General features: G+C 37.6%; 2 protein-coding genes across 3 annotated transcripts; both read right to left on the bottom strand.

The window, feature by feature from the left end:
• Positions 1–776: 776 nt before the first annotated feature.
• LOC108201067 (uncharacterized) lies at positions 777–2,487 on the bottom strand. Its single transcript, XM_064084518.1, has 2 exons — positions 2,344–2,487; positions 777–2,222 (listed from the first exon to the last, which is right to left on the bottom strand). The coding sequence occupies exons 1-2, from the start codon at positions 2,485–2,487 to the stop codon at positions 777–779; spliced, it is 1,590 nt and encodes a 529-aa protein (XP_063940588.1).
• Positions 2,488–4,134: 1,647 nt separating this feature from the next.
• LOC108203134 (phosphatidylinositol 4-phosphate 5-kinase 7) lies at positions 4,135–13,036 on the bottom strand. Of its 2 annotated transcripts, XM_017371891.2 has the most exons (11): positions 12,881–13,029; positions 11,946–12,063; positions 11,631–11,675; positions 10,437–11,513; positions 9,558–9,725; positions 9,289–9,454; positions 7,518–7,628; positions 7,243–7,430; positions 6,812–6,966; positions 5,882–6,050; positions 4,135–4,948 (listed from the first exon to the last, which is right to left on the bottom strand). In XM_017371891.2, exons 3-11 carry the CDS (start codon positions 11,645–11,647, stop codon positions 4,669–4,671), a joined length of 2,331 nt encoding a protein of 776 aa, XP_017227380.1. In that variant the 5' UTR covers positions 11,648–11,675; positions 11,946–12,063; positions 12,881–13,029; the 3' UTR covers positions 4,135–4,668. The 2 variants fall into 2 exon arrangements, with proteins under 2 accessions (XP_017227380.1, XP_017227379.1); XM_017371890.2 differs by lacking the exon at positions 11,946–12,063 and having other exon boundaries at positions 12,881–13,036.
• Positions 13,037–13,058: the final 22 nt, after the last annotated feature.

The raw sequence follows: 13,058 nt of genomic DNA, 5'->3' as shown, positions 1-13,058 counted from the left end.
CAAGCAGTTTCCAAGTAACAAGGCATTATATATGATCAAGACTACTAGCCAAAAAATTATGCACATAAACTCATCATAGGAAATTAACTTGGAAGACAACTTTCATGATTCATGCAAATGCAACTATATGAACACGCACATAAAAACAGATTTGAAAAACAAACATGCACTAATATGAGACTTATACTAATCTATATGCATCATGCAACCTATATGAAGATGCACTACTACTACTACTAATCCTTAGATTACCACCCCCAAACTTAAAATATTCAATGTCCTCATTGAAGGTAATAATAAGGATAGACACGTATCAAGAAGTTAGAAGGATCACCCTCCTCGGGTGGAAGATCAGGCGGTTGATACACCATGCCAGCTCCAAACACTGGCCAATCAACCTCAACACCAATGGCTCGAAAAGCACTCCCAAGAGCCTGAGTCAAATCCTTTGCAAAACGGCGGTGAATGTCATGCATGTCATCTATGCGCCATGACAACCTTCTAAACTGCACATCACTTAAGAGATCTGGTGGTAGTTTGAGTTCGAGTTTGGGAGCTTCTTCAATAGATGGTTTAAGATGCTCTTGAGAATTTTTAAGCTCTGCTACTCCTTCATCTTCGAAATCAGAATCCCCTGTTAAGACTCTCTCTAAGGTACTTGGCCTTAGCTGTTGCCCTATCTCAGAATTTACTACAACTTCTAGTGGCTCCACCTTAAAGCATTCTTCTTCATTTGTTGGAAATTTCATTGCGTTGAACACCTTAAAAGTGACACTCTAATCTTGAACTCTCATTGTAAGCTCTCTTTTTTGCACATTAGTCAAAGTTTGGCCTGTAGCTAAGAACGGTCTTCCCAAGATGATGGGAATCTTCTTATCCTCCTCAAAGTCTAGAATGACAAAATCAGCAGGGAAGATGAGCTTATCCACTTTAACCAAGACATTTTCCACTATACCTCTCGGATATGTGATGGACCGATCAGCCAGTTGTAAGGACATGTTTGTAGGTTTCGGCTCCGACAGACCAAGTTTCGTGAAGACAGACAACGGCATCAGATTGATAGTAGCTCCCAAGTCACACGAGCACTTGTCGAAAGATAACATGCCAATAGTGCATGGTATTGTGAAACTTCCCAGATCTTTGAGTTTCGGTGGTAATTTCTGTTGCAACACCGCACTGCACTCCTCCGTCAAAACTACGATTTCCAACTCCTCAATATTAAGCTTACGAGATAGAATATCCTTCATGAACTTAGCATTGCTCGGCATTTGTTTTAGAGCTTCAGCAAAAGGTATGTTGATTTGCAATTTCTTGAAAACATCTAGAAATTTGGCGAATTGCTTGTCGAGCTTATGCTTCTGAAGTATTCTAGGATATGGAGGAGGTGGATATACTTGCTTGACCCCCTCATTATGCTTCGGAGCAGATTTTTCAGTTGAATCCCTGCTTGCTTCCACGTTGCTTTTATTCAGATCAGCCCCAACATCAGTTTTTCCACTTTCTGACTCAGAGGAGAGCACGGGTGTTTCGTCTTGCTGTTTGCTCTCTTCTTTGTTCCGCTCTGCTGTTGATACTTGCTCCTTCGTAACCTTTCCAAACCTCAAAGTGATTGCTTGTACCTGTTCTTTCACTTCCTTCTTGCCCGGATTGGCCTCGGTATCACTAGGAAGAGTTCCTTGTGGTCTGTTAAGCAACACATTAGCAATCTGCCCAATCTGATTCTTCAAAGTTTTGATTGACACCGCTTGGCTTTTAAACATTAACCTCAATTCTTCCAATTCAGAACTTTCATTGGAAGTTTGTCCAACCATTCCGTGATTTTGTTGCTGGATACCCGGTGCCTGAAATTGCTGCTTCGGTGCAAACTGCTGTTGAAAACCAGAAGGGTTGAATGGTCCAGCTCCATGCTGCTGAAATTGTTGTTGCGGTTGTTGCATGAATTTCTGATTGTTACTCCAGCTGAAATTCGGATGATTCCGATTATTCGGGTAATAAGTAGCAGGAGCTAGCTGCTGAGACTTCTGAAAATTACTCACAAACTGAGCTGATTCGCTAGATATGGCACACTGATCCGTGGCATGTGTACCCGCACAAAGCTCACATATTGTAGGTAGTTGCTGAATTCCTAAGTTTGCCAAAGAGTCTACCTTCATAGTAAGAGCCTTAAGCTGAGCAGATATGACTGAAGTAGCATCAACATCCAGAATTCCTGATGCTTTGCCCTGATGAAGACACTGAGTAGGATTCTAAAAAACACTTTCGAAGCATCTTCTTGTAGCGTTCTCAAGCTTCACATAGAGTTCCACCAGACTACTGAGAAAATTGAGTGATTGAATTATGAACCATCTGAATAGTGCTCGGTTTGATTTCGAAAGTGTTGGCCTGGATTGCTGGCCTGACAATACTCGACTGAATGTCATTGAATTTCGGCTCTGAGAAAGCCTTAAGAGCCTTAGTATCATTAACCGCTGGTGGTTGATCACCCATTGTAATACTCACTTTCTGCTTTTGCCAATGCTTCCTTACGAGCCTGAGAACGTGTTCGCATACACGTCGCTCAAGTACCTGAAACACACACATACGAAATAAAAGTGAGAAAAGAATCCAGTCAGTGAACTTTAACGACCACTGATGAAAAGCACATAAACTAAAATATAACACCGAGTCCCCGGCAGGGGCGCCAAAAACCCGCCCCGCCACGACACGTCACGTCACGTCGGGTCGGGTCGAAAGGCGATTTGGGCGAATGTCTCGGCGTCTCGCGTACGTGAGGCGACCTGGGCGAGGATTTTATTTCGTTTTGATTTAATATTTAATTAGAATTTATTTAATCAGTTGGGCTGGGTTATTGTCTTTGTTGGGCTCGCTTGGACTGGGTTCGATTCATATTGGGCCGAGTCAAATTTATTCATTTGAGCCAAGTCATATTCAGCGAACCTGGACATGTAACTAATGTTAGATTCAGAATTAAATATATTGAAACTGCTGGGTTAATGTGTGGATTAATGTATAAGCTGTTACATATTATTTAAGTTCAAAATCAACAGTTTTGATTTATTTATTTAAATTGAACAATTTTTTATTCTATATTAAATAGAGGGTGGATCAGTTACACTTAGCCTCTCCTATAAATAGAGGCCTAAGCTGCTAATTGAAAACACATCACACCTTACATTCTCTTCTTCACTCTTCCTCTCTACTCTCTCTCTCTCCCAAACAGAAACCTGTTCATGGTTTTTCCGGTGAGTGAAGTGCCAGTCGTCGTTGAGCTTTGGAGGTGCTGCTAAAACAAAGCTCGGAGCTGTTTTATCCTGGAGGAGGTGTTGCAGGCATCCCAACGTAGCAGGTGGGGCAACTATCTCTTCAAGAGCAGTCCGGGCTTCGTACAAAGCTTGACGACTCAGCTGTTCCTACGTTTTCCTTGTTTATACTTGTTGTTGGCCTTAGCATCACTGTTTCATAATCATTCTGCTCAAGCTATGGTTATGAGTACAATTTTTGTTCTTTCTCTTTGCTTACAGTTAAGACGTAAGCCATAAGCCCAGCATATTCCAACGTTAAGTCATAAGTCACGTTAAGTCGTAAGCCATAAGCTCAGCATATCCCAATCGTCGACCAACTTTATGCCATCACAAAAGAGCAGCAGAACAATGTAAATTGCAGATTTTGGAGTAAGTTTCAAAAAGTGACTTCTTGCTTAAATTTTAAGGTAAAAAAGTAGACTAGAAGTGTGAAAGAATATAAGTTAATAAAGTGTTTGAAAAAAAAATGGAAACTCTAAGAGAAAAACTAACATTCTCAACTTCTAAAAAGTGTTTATACTCATTTACACAAACAAGTCTAAATAAAAACACAAGTTAAACGCCTGCTTCTCTTAAACAAACCCACGTTTTCTTATGTGCAAAAAAGTTAATTTATCTGTTTCACTTAATTGCTGAGTTTTATCATGTTCAATCCATTGCTACATCGAAAGCCATACCAACCGTAAAGAGTAGATTTGACAAATATTTCGATATGCCATCTATTTTCTGACAAAAAAAAATAAACTCCAGCATTCCGGTAAAGGGGAAAACAACGTTTTTTACCAGTAGACCACACGCTTCACATCATCACATGTATGCCAGAGTCACAGCCTCACGGAAACACTTAATAAAGACAAATATAAATGAATATACAGGCCATTTACCTATTTTCACTCAACAGATAAGACTAAGATATAATTTGCTGAGCACCATGTTGTTGGTATATGAAACAGAGCTTAAAATTAGACAATCTCACCAGACAAACTGCTGCAACACTCAGTGGTGCATGCATGTATTTATCATGAATTATTGATATACATAAAACCCCAGAATGCTAACAGCTTGTAAATTGGGCCTACATGCTGCAAAAGACTAAGGGGGTGTTTGGATGGTTGGTGGGAATGGGAATCGGGAATGCGAATAAGAGGTACGGGAATGGGGGTATGGGAAAGGGTAACCCAAGGGATGTGGAGGGAATGAGGTTCCCATTTCACACAAAAATTTTGCCAATCGAAACACGATGTATGGGGATGAGGTTCCAATTCCCGTTAACTGGGCTCGTTAACCATGAACCAAACGGCCCCTAAGAAAATACAGCAAGAGATGCAGAATTAGATATGGATGAAGAGGAAGAGTACTACTCATCTTAAGGCTCAAGTGGGAAGACTCTTTCGAGAAAATTTATGAAGCGTTTTGAATATAACTTGGGTTCGATGACAGATATTGACATAGGGTCGTATTGCAATGATTTATATGTATGTTCCAGTTTCTTTTTCAGGTTGTATTCTTGCAGTATATCAATTATGCCGAGATAGAGAACCACATCATAAACCTCAAAAAGTTCAGCTTCTGATGAATCGTCGCCATCCTGCTGAAGCTTGTGGTTGGCTTGAGCTGGCATGTTCACTCCTAATTGGACTCGTAATCTGGCGAATTTTTGAGGCAATAGCAATTTAGTAAGACTTTGTTTCAACAGTAAATTCACTAAGATATTAGTTTTACAAATTATGCTTTTGAAATTAATGTAGTGCAACAAAGGTTGAATGACAATACTGCATATAGAAAGATAAAAATTAGGATTACTGGATAGCCTTTTGGCAAATGCTCATCCACACCAGCTTCGACCCAAGACAAACTCATGGGTTTGAATCCTCAGTCTCTCCTACTCCTTTACTTACAAAATTATGATAATTACCCAAACAAAAGTCATGACATGAAACGTAAATTATATAGGAAGCGTGCCTATGAAAAATTTAGAAACCAAAGGCCTAAAGTTAATACATGGACCAACTTGGCAATGCAACATATACTTCACAAGTCATGAAGTAATAGCACTGGGTCTATATATATAAGAGACATGTTTAGCAACACAAAAATGTATGTTCTCCGTATAATGGTAAGTAAAATTGCTTCTACAGCCTATTCGGTATGCTCTATGGACTGGTTGCTAAATGTCCTTGTAACGAAGCACATTGCTTTTCCAACCATGTTGTCAAACTTGTACAAACATGGCTATAGCAGGTATCTGAAGTAACAACTTGAACCTAAGTAACAGAAATCTTAAGTGGACACAACATTACGTATGAATTGTGCTCCAATCATCTACGACAATTTCTAATTGTAACTTACCTGTTGCAACTGGCTTCGACAAGGCTGGCCACAGACCTTGCCAACAAGTAGCTAATATTTGGTTATATAAAAATTGCATTATTACTTACATTTGAGTAAAGGCGTTGTCGACACTGAAATTAAATTATCTGAGTTGGAATTTACAAGTAATATTTTTTATTTCACACCGGATTTTACAGCATAAGTATGTAATACACATTCTAATTGAAATATCTGAAGCAAGTATATACCTTGCAGTACCAGGCAAAAGAAGGTCCACCTCCTGCTCACCCACAGAAAATGCTCTCAAAGTATTTCCTCTAATGTGAGGACCTGGTTGAGTGCTTACGAAGTTGGGTTCATGGGTCACAAGTAGAAGTCCCTTTGGAGGTATCAATAGTTCATTCTGGGAGATTGCGCCTGTAACATGTCAACAATATATATTCATCAAATGGAGAAAAATGTGTACTAGCATTATTTTACCAAGTTCCCAAGTTCTAACTGATTGTTGGTTTAGTAGTTTCTAAGGATACCCGAATAAGGAGACCATTTATTAAACTTTAAACGAGGTCAGTTGTGCATATTTCTGTACAAGCAATAGGTGCCTACCAAGCCAAAGTGAACAAATACATGAATAACAACGAATATTGCTCTAGATTGGAAGCGGAAAAAAAAAAACTGCTTCGAAAACAGCAGCACACATTCTGCACTAATAGATTCCAAATGCATTTAGTCTTAGAAAGCACATAAGCTCCTTGTCCATGAATCATATGAAAAATAACTCCAACGTAGCATTCGCAAGCTACTCAGTTGCACAAATTGTGCCTTCTGGTCACATTTACAACAAATTTTTTCTATCCAGATATCATACGCTATTTATTTACATGAACTTTCTGTATATATAAGGATGGCATTTTTCAAATGTGTTCTGTTTGTAACCAAAACTTCCATGATCCAAATGATAATCCTTCGACTATCAGACAGTTTCTTTCAGCTGTGGCCCTCACAGGACGTAAAAGTATCTGAATGGCATTCATAACACATATTTGCAATCAAGGTAAAAAGATGCTTTGCTTCTCTTGAATTAGTCAGGTTTCAGTGTCATAGACTTCACATGCTAGTGTTCTTATAGGAAATAACTAGCAGAACACAAGTAATAGATTTTTCTATATGAGATGTACCATGCTTAGCAAATGTATGCTCTGGCTTGTGCAAGGATCCTGGAGTTTCCAAAAGGGCTTTCAGATGCTCAGGAGCTCGGAAATGTAACCCCAGTAGAAGGCTATAATCAATAATTTGCTGAGACTCCAGGAACATGCAGTCGAGGGATATTTGTCTGCACAATGCATGAACAAACAATTCTGCTGGTATTTGGTAAATGGATAGTAGATAGCACCTTACATGATGTTTTAGATATAATTTTTTTTATCTGGATATTTTAACAAAAGCTGGTACAGAGTAGCAATCTTGTAATCAATGAAAGGAGTAATCATAAAACTAAATCTTGCTTATGTGCAAACAAAATAAATTATTTTGTTTTTATTTATCCCTAATCTAGATGATATACTCAGAATATCTGCATCTCCAACATAATTACAAACAAGAAACTTACTTCATAAGTGACTCACGCAACAGTTTGTCCATGTGGAATTCATAAGGCAGATCGAGGTCTTTAAATGTGGTATTTTCTGTAATCTCAACTTTACTGGTAACTCTTCCTTGATATGAACCCTTCAGGTCATAACGACGATGTATACGCAATTCAGTGCAGAACATATTCCCCATGACAACAAAGCGTATCTAAGTAGATATAAATAAGTAAATCATCATCCACGAGTAAAGTCACACACCAAAGAACACAAGGACAAAAGAACCTATACTACATACCTTTCGTCCAGCCTTCCATGCTATTTGGTGAACTCCAAAAAACTTTGTTATAAGGGTGTTTTCGTGCTCCTTCACATTATCATAGTAGCTAGGTAGCATCTTAAGTAGAACCTGAAAAAATATTTAAATAATAAAAACCAATCTAGGGAGAGATCTCTCTATTTATGATTATACGATCGGCAAAACGATAATTATACATGATGGGTTCAATAAAATAATTATATAGAACCCAAAACTCTTACCAGGAAGGGGTAAGAAGTTCAAAATTTCATCTTAAATTTGACTTTCTTGTCAATTTGTAAGTGCAGCTGCACTACATGCATTACAAGCTAATTCAATCAACCCTATTGTGTGATTTTGCAAATTGCAAGTGAATATATTCCTGAAGCATCACATATAGGTAGAGGCTCACATTCCTAATCTCACTTTACCGGTGGATGAGTCAGTAAGTATATAACTGACAGCAAATAAAGAACTATGCCAGTTAGAATCCGGCTGCGGTATGCACAGAATGTCAAGAATTTAGCGGCTACTATCAGGATGGTTTGTTTGGACAACAAATGATGAGAGGTAAGAGGACAGTAACTAACATGAAAGGTATCATAATCATATAATCAAAAAAGATAACCTATAATTCTTAATGTAAGGTAGCAGTTATTACTTATTTCAAAGTGCATCTGTCAGCTTTAGTTTAAATCTTATCAAACCTAAAGTTCTTAATGAAAAGAAAAGAATAACCCTCGTGGAAACATATAACATCTGACTAAAAGTTCTGCAAATTTATCAATTCAACAGGATAAATTTCAAATCTTGTGTTTGGTTCCAATGAATGAATTTGGAAGGAATGGAATGAAATTTGAACCATAAAATGGACACTTGTTCAAAAGTTCACTTCATGCACCATAAACTAGTTGTCACGCCCCTATTTTGAGAAAGAATGATCCATTCTCTCCTGTTTCCGTTTTTTTCTCAACAATAATTTTGCAGTAACTCATTTTTTTTCAACACTTCCCTTCTACCTCTAATGATTTCTTTTGTTTTTACTCATTTCATTCCATCCTCCCTAACCAAACACAACAAAAGTGTTTAAGAAAACCATTGGAAGTCTTTTCACCCAAGGCCTTGCAGCCAACTTTTTCATATAAAAACAGATACACACTTGGCATATCGAAGTGATGATCGAACATTACATTACAAACTCCTGGTACTTTATGAGGACGATGTTTTGCATAAACATGTTGATACAGCTGTTTACAAATTACAAAGAAGGCTAAAAGCTAAAATATTGTTGCTCCCTTTTCTTTTATTTCTCATGCTATTTAGTAGATATTACTCAAAAAGAAGTAAACAAAAACCCTTAGAACTAACATAATTTCTCCCATTCCAACTGTTCAGATGGCCAATAATGTATCAATATATTTTACCTAACATCCACCCTCACTGTGACAGCTAGACCTCAACCAACCATTCTTATAAGTTTAAGTTTGCCAGTAAATGGTGGGAAATGAGTGTCATTTACATCTTTTGTATATTCAACTCACAAAATGATAATTTTAAACACTTTATTAAGAAGATATGTACATTTCTGCTGAGTTTTAGAGAAATTAAATCTGAAGAACTCGTGATAAAATGAGTAACCCATACCAGCTATTGACATATTCACATGGATATACAATGGGATCTGGTAACAATTATAAATTATGTGCCAAATGTGTATGAAATGAAAACACCACATTAAAGTAAAAAATTCATATCTTTTTTATGTTCATACCTTCAGCTCGGATCTTTTCAAGGTTTTAATCACAAATCTGTCATCGTGAGAGAGATAGAAAATGCTGCCACTTTTTCCGGGTGAAGAAATCTCTCTTAAGCCATCATATCCACATATTGACATCATGTATTCAGCAGCATCTAGCTTGAACATCGCCCTCAAATTCCTGAGTACTCGTGTCCAAGAAAAATAATTCATTTCCCAGAAAACGATAAGTAAAAGAAAGGAAAAAGGATGTAGCTGCTGCTGTCAGAGAGGCATATACATACCGAAAAACCATAGGGCAGTAATCCGTCCAGTAAAAATCAAGGGAGTAATGTGGTGGAGTTGTTTGGGATCCCCTTCTAGGAAAATACATTCTTATTCTAGCCTGCTCTCCGAAATCAGAGGATCGCACTTCACGCACAGGCACCGGCGTAATCTTTCCAACAGTATACCTGTAAGTACCACACGATTCAATCAACAATGAATATCAGACAATGTGAAGAGTTAAGTTGATGAAAATATTTACTGTTAGATAACCAGTTTATGGTCAACAACAGAAGATGCAAAGGCAAAGACTGAAAGGTGTAGTGCGGAAGTACCATGATAATTTTGAGCCAGTACATGGGTCTATTAATTGATTGCGGCCTTCATGTGAACAAATCAGAGGATCCGGGCAACTTATATACAGTTCCTTTGTACCAGCCCGGTTAAAGAATTCAGATTTAGCACCCCCCCCCCCCCCCCCCCCCCCCCTCCCCAAAAAAAAATATAAGATTTATTTTGAGCTTTGACTGAGTAGTTTATGTACTACTTGAGCTAATAATCTGAAACATGGACACCTGATGTATGTTTGGCATAAAACGAAATGAAAAGAAGTTGACATATATACTCTCTATCGTGTGGTGCATCTTGTTACACCATGACATTTAAAGCCTTTTTCTAAGATATGTTCAGTCTGATTACTCTAAGTTTCCCAGAGTACTTTTTCACCAGCAGAACAACCTTTAGTTCAATGTTCAGTCTTCGGTTGATACTTTATATTTTTTTATAGCTGTTAAGGACTTGTTAATCAAATTATACAGCAAGATTCTTCATGATTCATGGCAAAGAATATGAGATATAACAGCAAAACAAACAAACACTTTTCTGTTTATGTACTTTACCTAATGCCAAGTTGCAGATTCAGCATCAAAAAATAGCTTCTTTGGTCTTCATATGTGTTCGCACACGACTTTATTTTTGCTTCCTTTGTCTTAGACCGTTCTTTACTACTGTTAGAAAGACCTTCACTATTTATAACTCTTTGTTTGATCAAAACCCCTTGCATGTATTCTCTTTCATAAACTACAGAACCACTATTCTGCACCTCATTTTGAAATTTATCAGATTTACTAGATAACAAGCAGGATGTGTGGCAGTGTGCAGCTTCTCTCATAGAATGACTAAGGCTCCAATTCTCCTCCAATGATATACTCTTATGTGATATACGACCTGAACCCCTAAAAAATCCATCAAATGAGAACTTCTCAGAAAGACTGCGATTAACCTTAGGTTTAATAGCCCTGCATTCTGACTTGATAGATGAACTACGAGAGATTGATCCCTCCTTATCATCATCGTGCAACCCAAAGCTACACCATTTCGAGAGAGATGGGCGTTTACTTCCTGCCGGATAGAACTGACCTCTTCCATCCTTTACGCCTTTGGTCCATGTCCCAAAATAGTAACCTCCATCTTCAAACCTATAGAAACCAGACCCATGCCTTAACCCATTTAACCAAAAGCCATCAAAGAGATCGCCATTCGACCATTGCATAACCCCTCTACCACACATTTTACCTGATTTCCAGGTACCAATATAAATGTCACCGTTACTCCAAGCATATCTACCGCTGCCTTCATGTATCCCCTCTTTCCATAAACCTTCGTAAACATCTGAGTTTTGGTACTGTTTTTCTCCAATCCCGTGCTGAACATTCAACTTCCAGGAGCCTTTGTAAACAGAACCGTTTGAACTAATTAAAGTTCCACAACCATGAAAATAACCCCTGGAGAAATCACCCTCATAAGATGCCCCAGAAGGCCAAATAATCTTTCCCTTACCAGTCAGATTTCCACTGTCCCAATCACCGTCATAAACTGTTCCATTCGACCAAGTGTATCTACCATTTCCATGAGGTAGCATCCCTTTTAATTCACCTAAATAAACATCTCCATTTGGAAACATGTTCTCTGTATTCCTTTAACGGCAAAAAAGAAGATATAAAACACTATCAATTACTTGAAATCACTCAAGTCAATAGTAAAGCAAGTTTGTTGGATAAAGAAGATAGGTTGAGTCTGAAGAGCAGGACTACCTTTCGTTGCTCTCCATGATGGTGGATGACAAAGCAACCTACCACCTAAAAACGACATTAGCTGAGCATTCAGAAACCTATGTGAGGCTAGCTAATCAAACTAAAATTGTCATGACAAAGGTGTCAACTGGACATTTTCCAATCAAATTAAAGTATTTCACTATCAATAAACAATGGTAACAGAGTTTGAATTTTGTGGTCTTTATTTCTGCTGGAACAAACTATGATTAACGATATCAACACAAAAAAAAAAACTTAAAGTCTACATTAACCTAGTGATATATGCTAATCTGAGTAACCAAAATTAACTCCTACCTTACTTGACATATCCGCATAATCAAAATTCTCCCTTACTTTATAGAATCAGTATTCTGGTGAGCATAATAAGGCCTTTTGACATCAACAGGCCAATTTCCCGCTATTCCACTGCCTCCTAAAATTCAACTTAGCCTTTATTATACAGCTTTTTTTTTAATCTAATAAAAGCTTTATACCATAACATTAAAAATTGCATAAACCTCGAACTAACTTATGCTCAACATACTTTTGTGCATATATATAGGCAACTTCCGGTCTCGGATAACCCTTTTAAAGATAAAACACTTGCATTCGACAAACTTAAATCTAGCCAGGAAAAAAACTCAGTTTCATATTATAATTCAAATCCATTAGTGTGGTAAAAAAGTTGAGAAAGTTCTAATTGCTATCCTAATTTAGATGCAAGCATTATGATCTGTAATAGCATGCTATTGTTAGGCAATTTTACTACCATTTACCAAACGATCTTTAGACAACTCACAAGAGGCCTTTTGGGTGAACTTAAAAAAACCGTTTGAGAAAGAAGTATATGTTACAAAAGCTAGTATTCTCAGCTTTTTCCAAGTAATTCCGATTTTTTTTTACACAAACGGGTCAAGAAATGCAGAAGCCGAATTCTTATCAAAAAAATCATAGCCAAACAGGCATGTCAGGTAAGCGGAGCGAGGGCGATACCATGCAATTTAAAAATATTAAATCTATAGACTTGTACGCAAATCTTGTTTTACACCGAGCCCAATGAAGAAAAGTTGGTGAAATGAATTAAATCATTGAAATCTGAGATCAAGCTTATAAAAAAAGAATGTAAATGAAGTGTAAGCAGTTAGAACTGGCCTTTAAATGAAACGAAGATCACCAAATGAATCAAACCAGTTCTAGTGTTGTAGAAAGTTTAATAATATAAATTGCAGGAAGAGAAAGAAGAATCTTACAGTTTCATGTGACTTTAGCGTGAACTGCAGGAAAGCTGTGGTATGTTTGTGTGTACACACAGAGAGACGAGAGAGGGAGGGAGGGAGGGAGAGAGAGAGGAGAGGAACAGCATTAACTGGTACTATTACTGCAACAAGGTTGAATAGAATAAATAAAGAGAGAGAGAGACATTTGTAC

This window comes from Daucus carota, chromosome 9 (assembly GCF_001625215.2).
Source record: "Daucus carota subsp. sativus chromosome 9, DH1 v3.0, whole genome shotgun sequence".
In the NCBI taxonomy this organism is placed as follows: domain Eukaryota; kingdom Viridiplantae; phylum Streptophyta; class Magnoliopsida; order Apiales; family Apiaceae; genus Daucus; species Daucus carota.
This window is presented reverse-complemented; position numbering and strand designations above follow the sequence as displayed.

Bases quoted from the DNA above. Each gene is read 5' to 3' on its own strand.
- LOC108201067 (XM_064084518.1), bottom strand. From the start codon at position 2,487: ATGGGTGATCAACCACCAGCGGTTAATGATACTAAGGCTCTTAAGGCT. The intron at 2,223-2,343 runs GTTCATAATTCA...TGTCTTCATCAG, and splicing joins AACCGAGCACTATTCAGATG to GGCAAAGCATCAGGAATTCT.
- LOC108203134 (XM_017371890.2), bottom strand. The intron at 9,455-9,557 runs GTATGTATATGC...ACGAGTACTCAG, and splicing joins TACTGCCCTATGGTTTTTCG to GAATTTGAGGGCGATGTTCA. The intron at 6,051-6,811 runs GTACATCTCATA...GACATGTTACAG, and splicing joins GCATACATTTGCTAAGCATG to GCGCAATCTCCCAGAATGAA.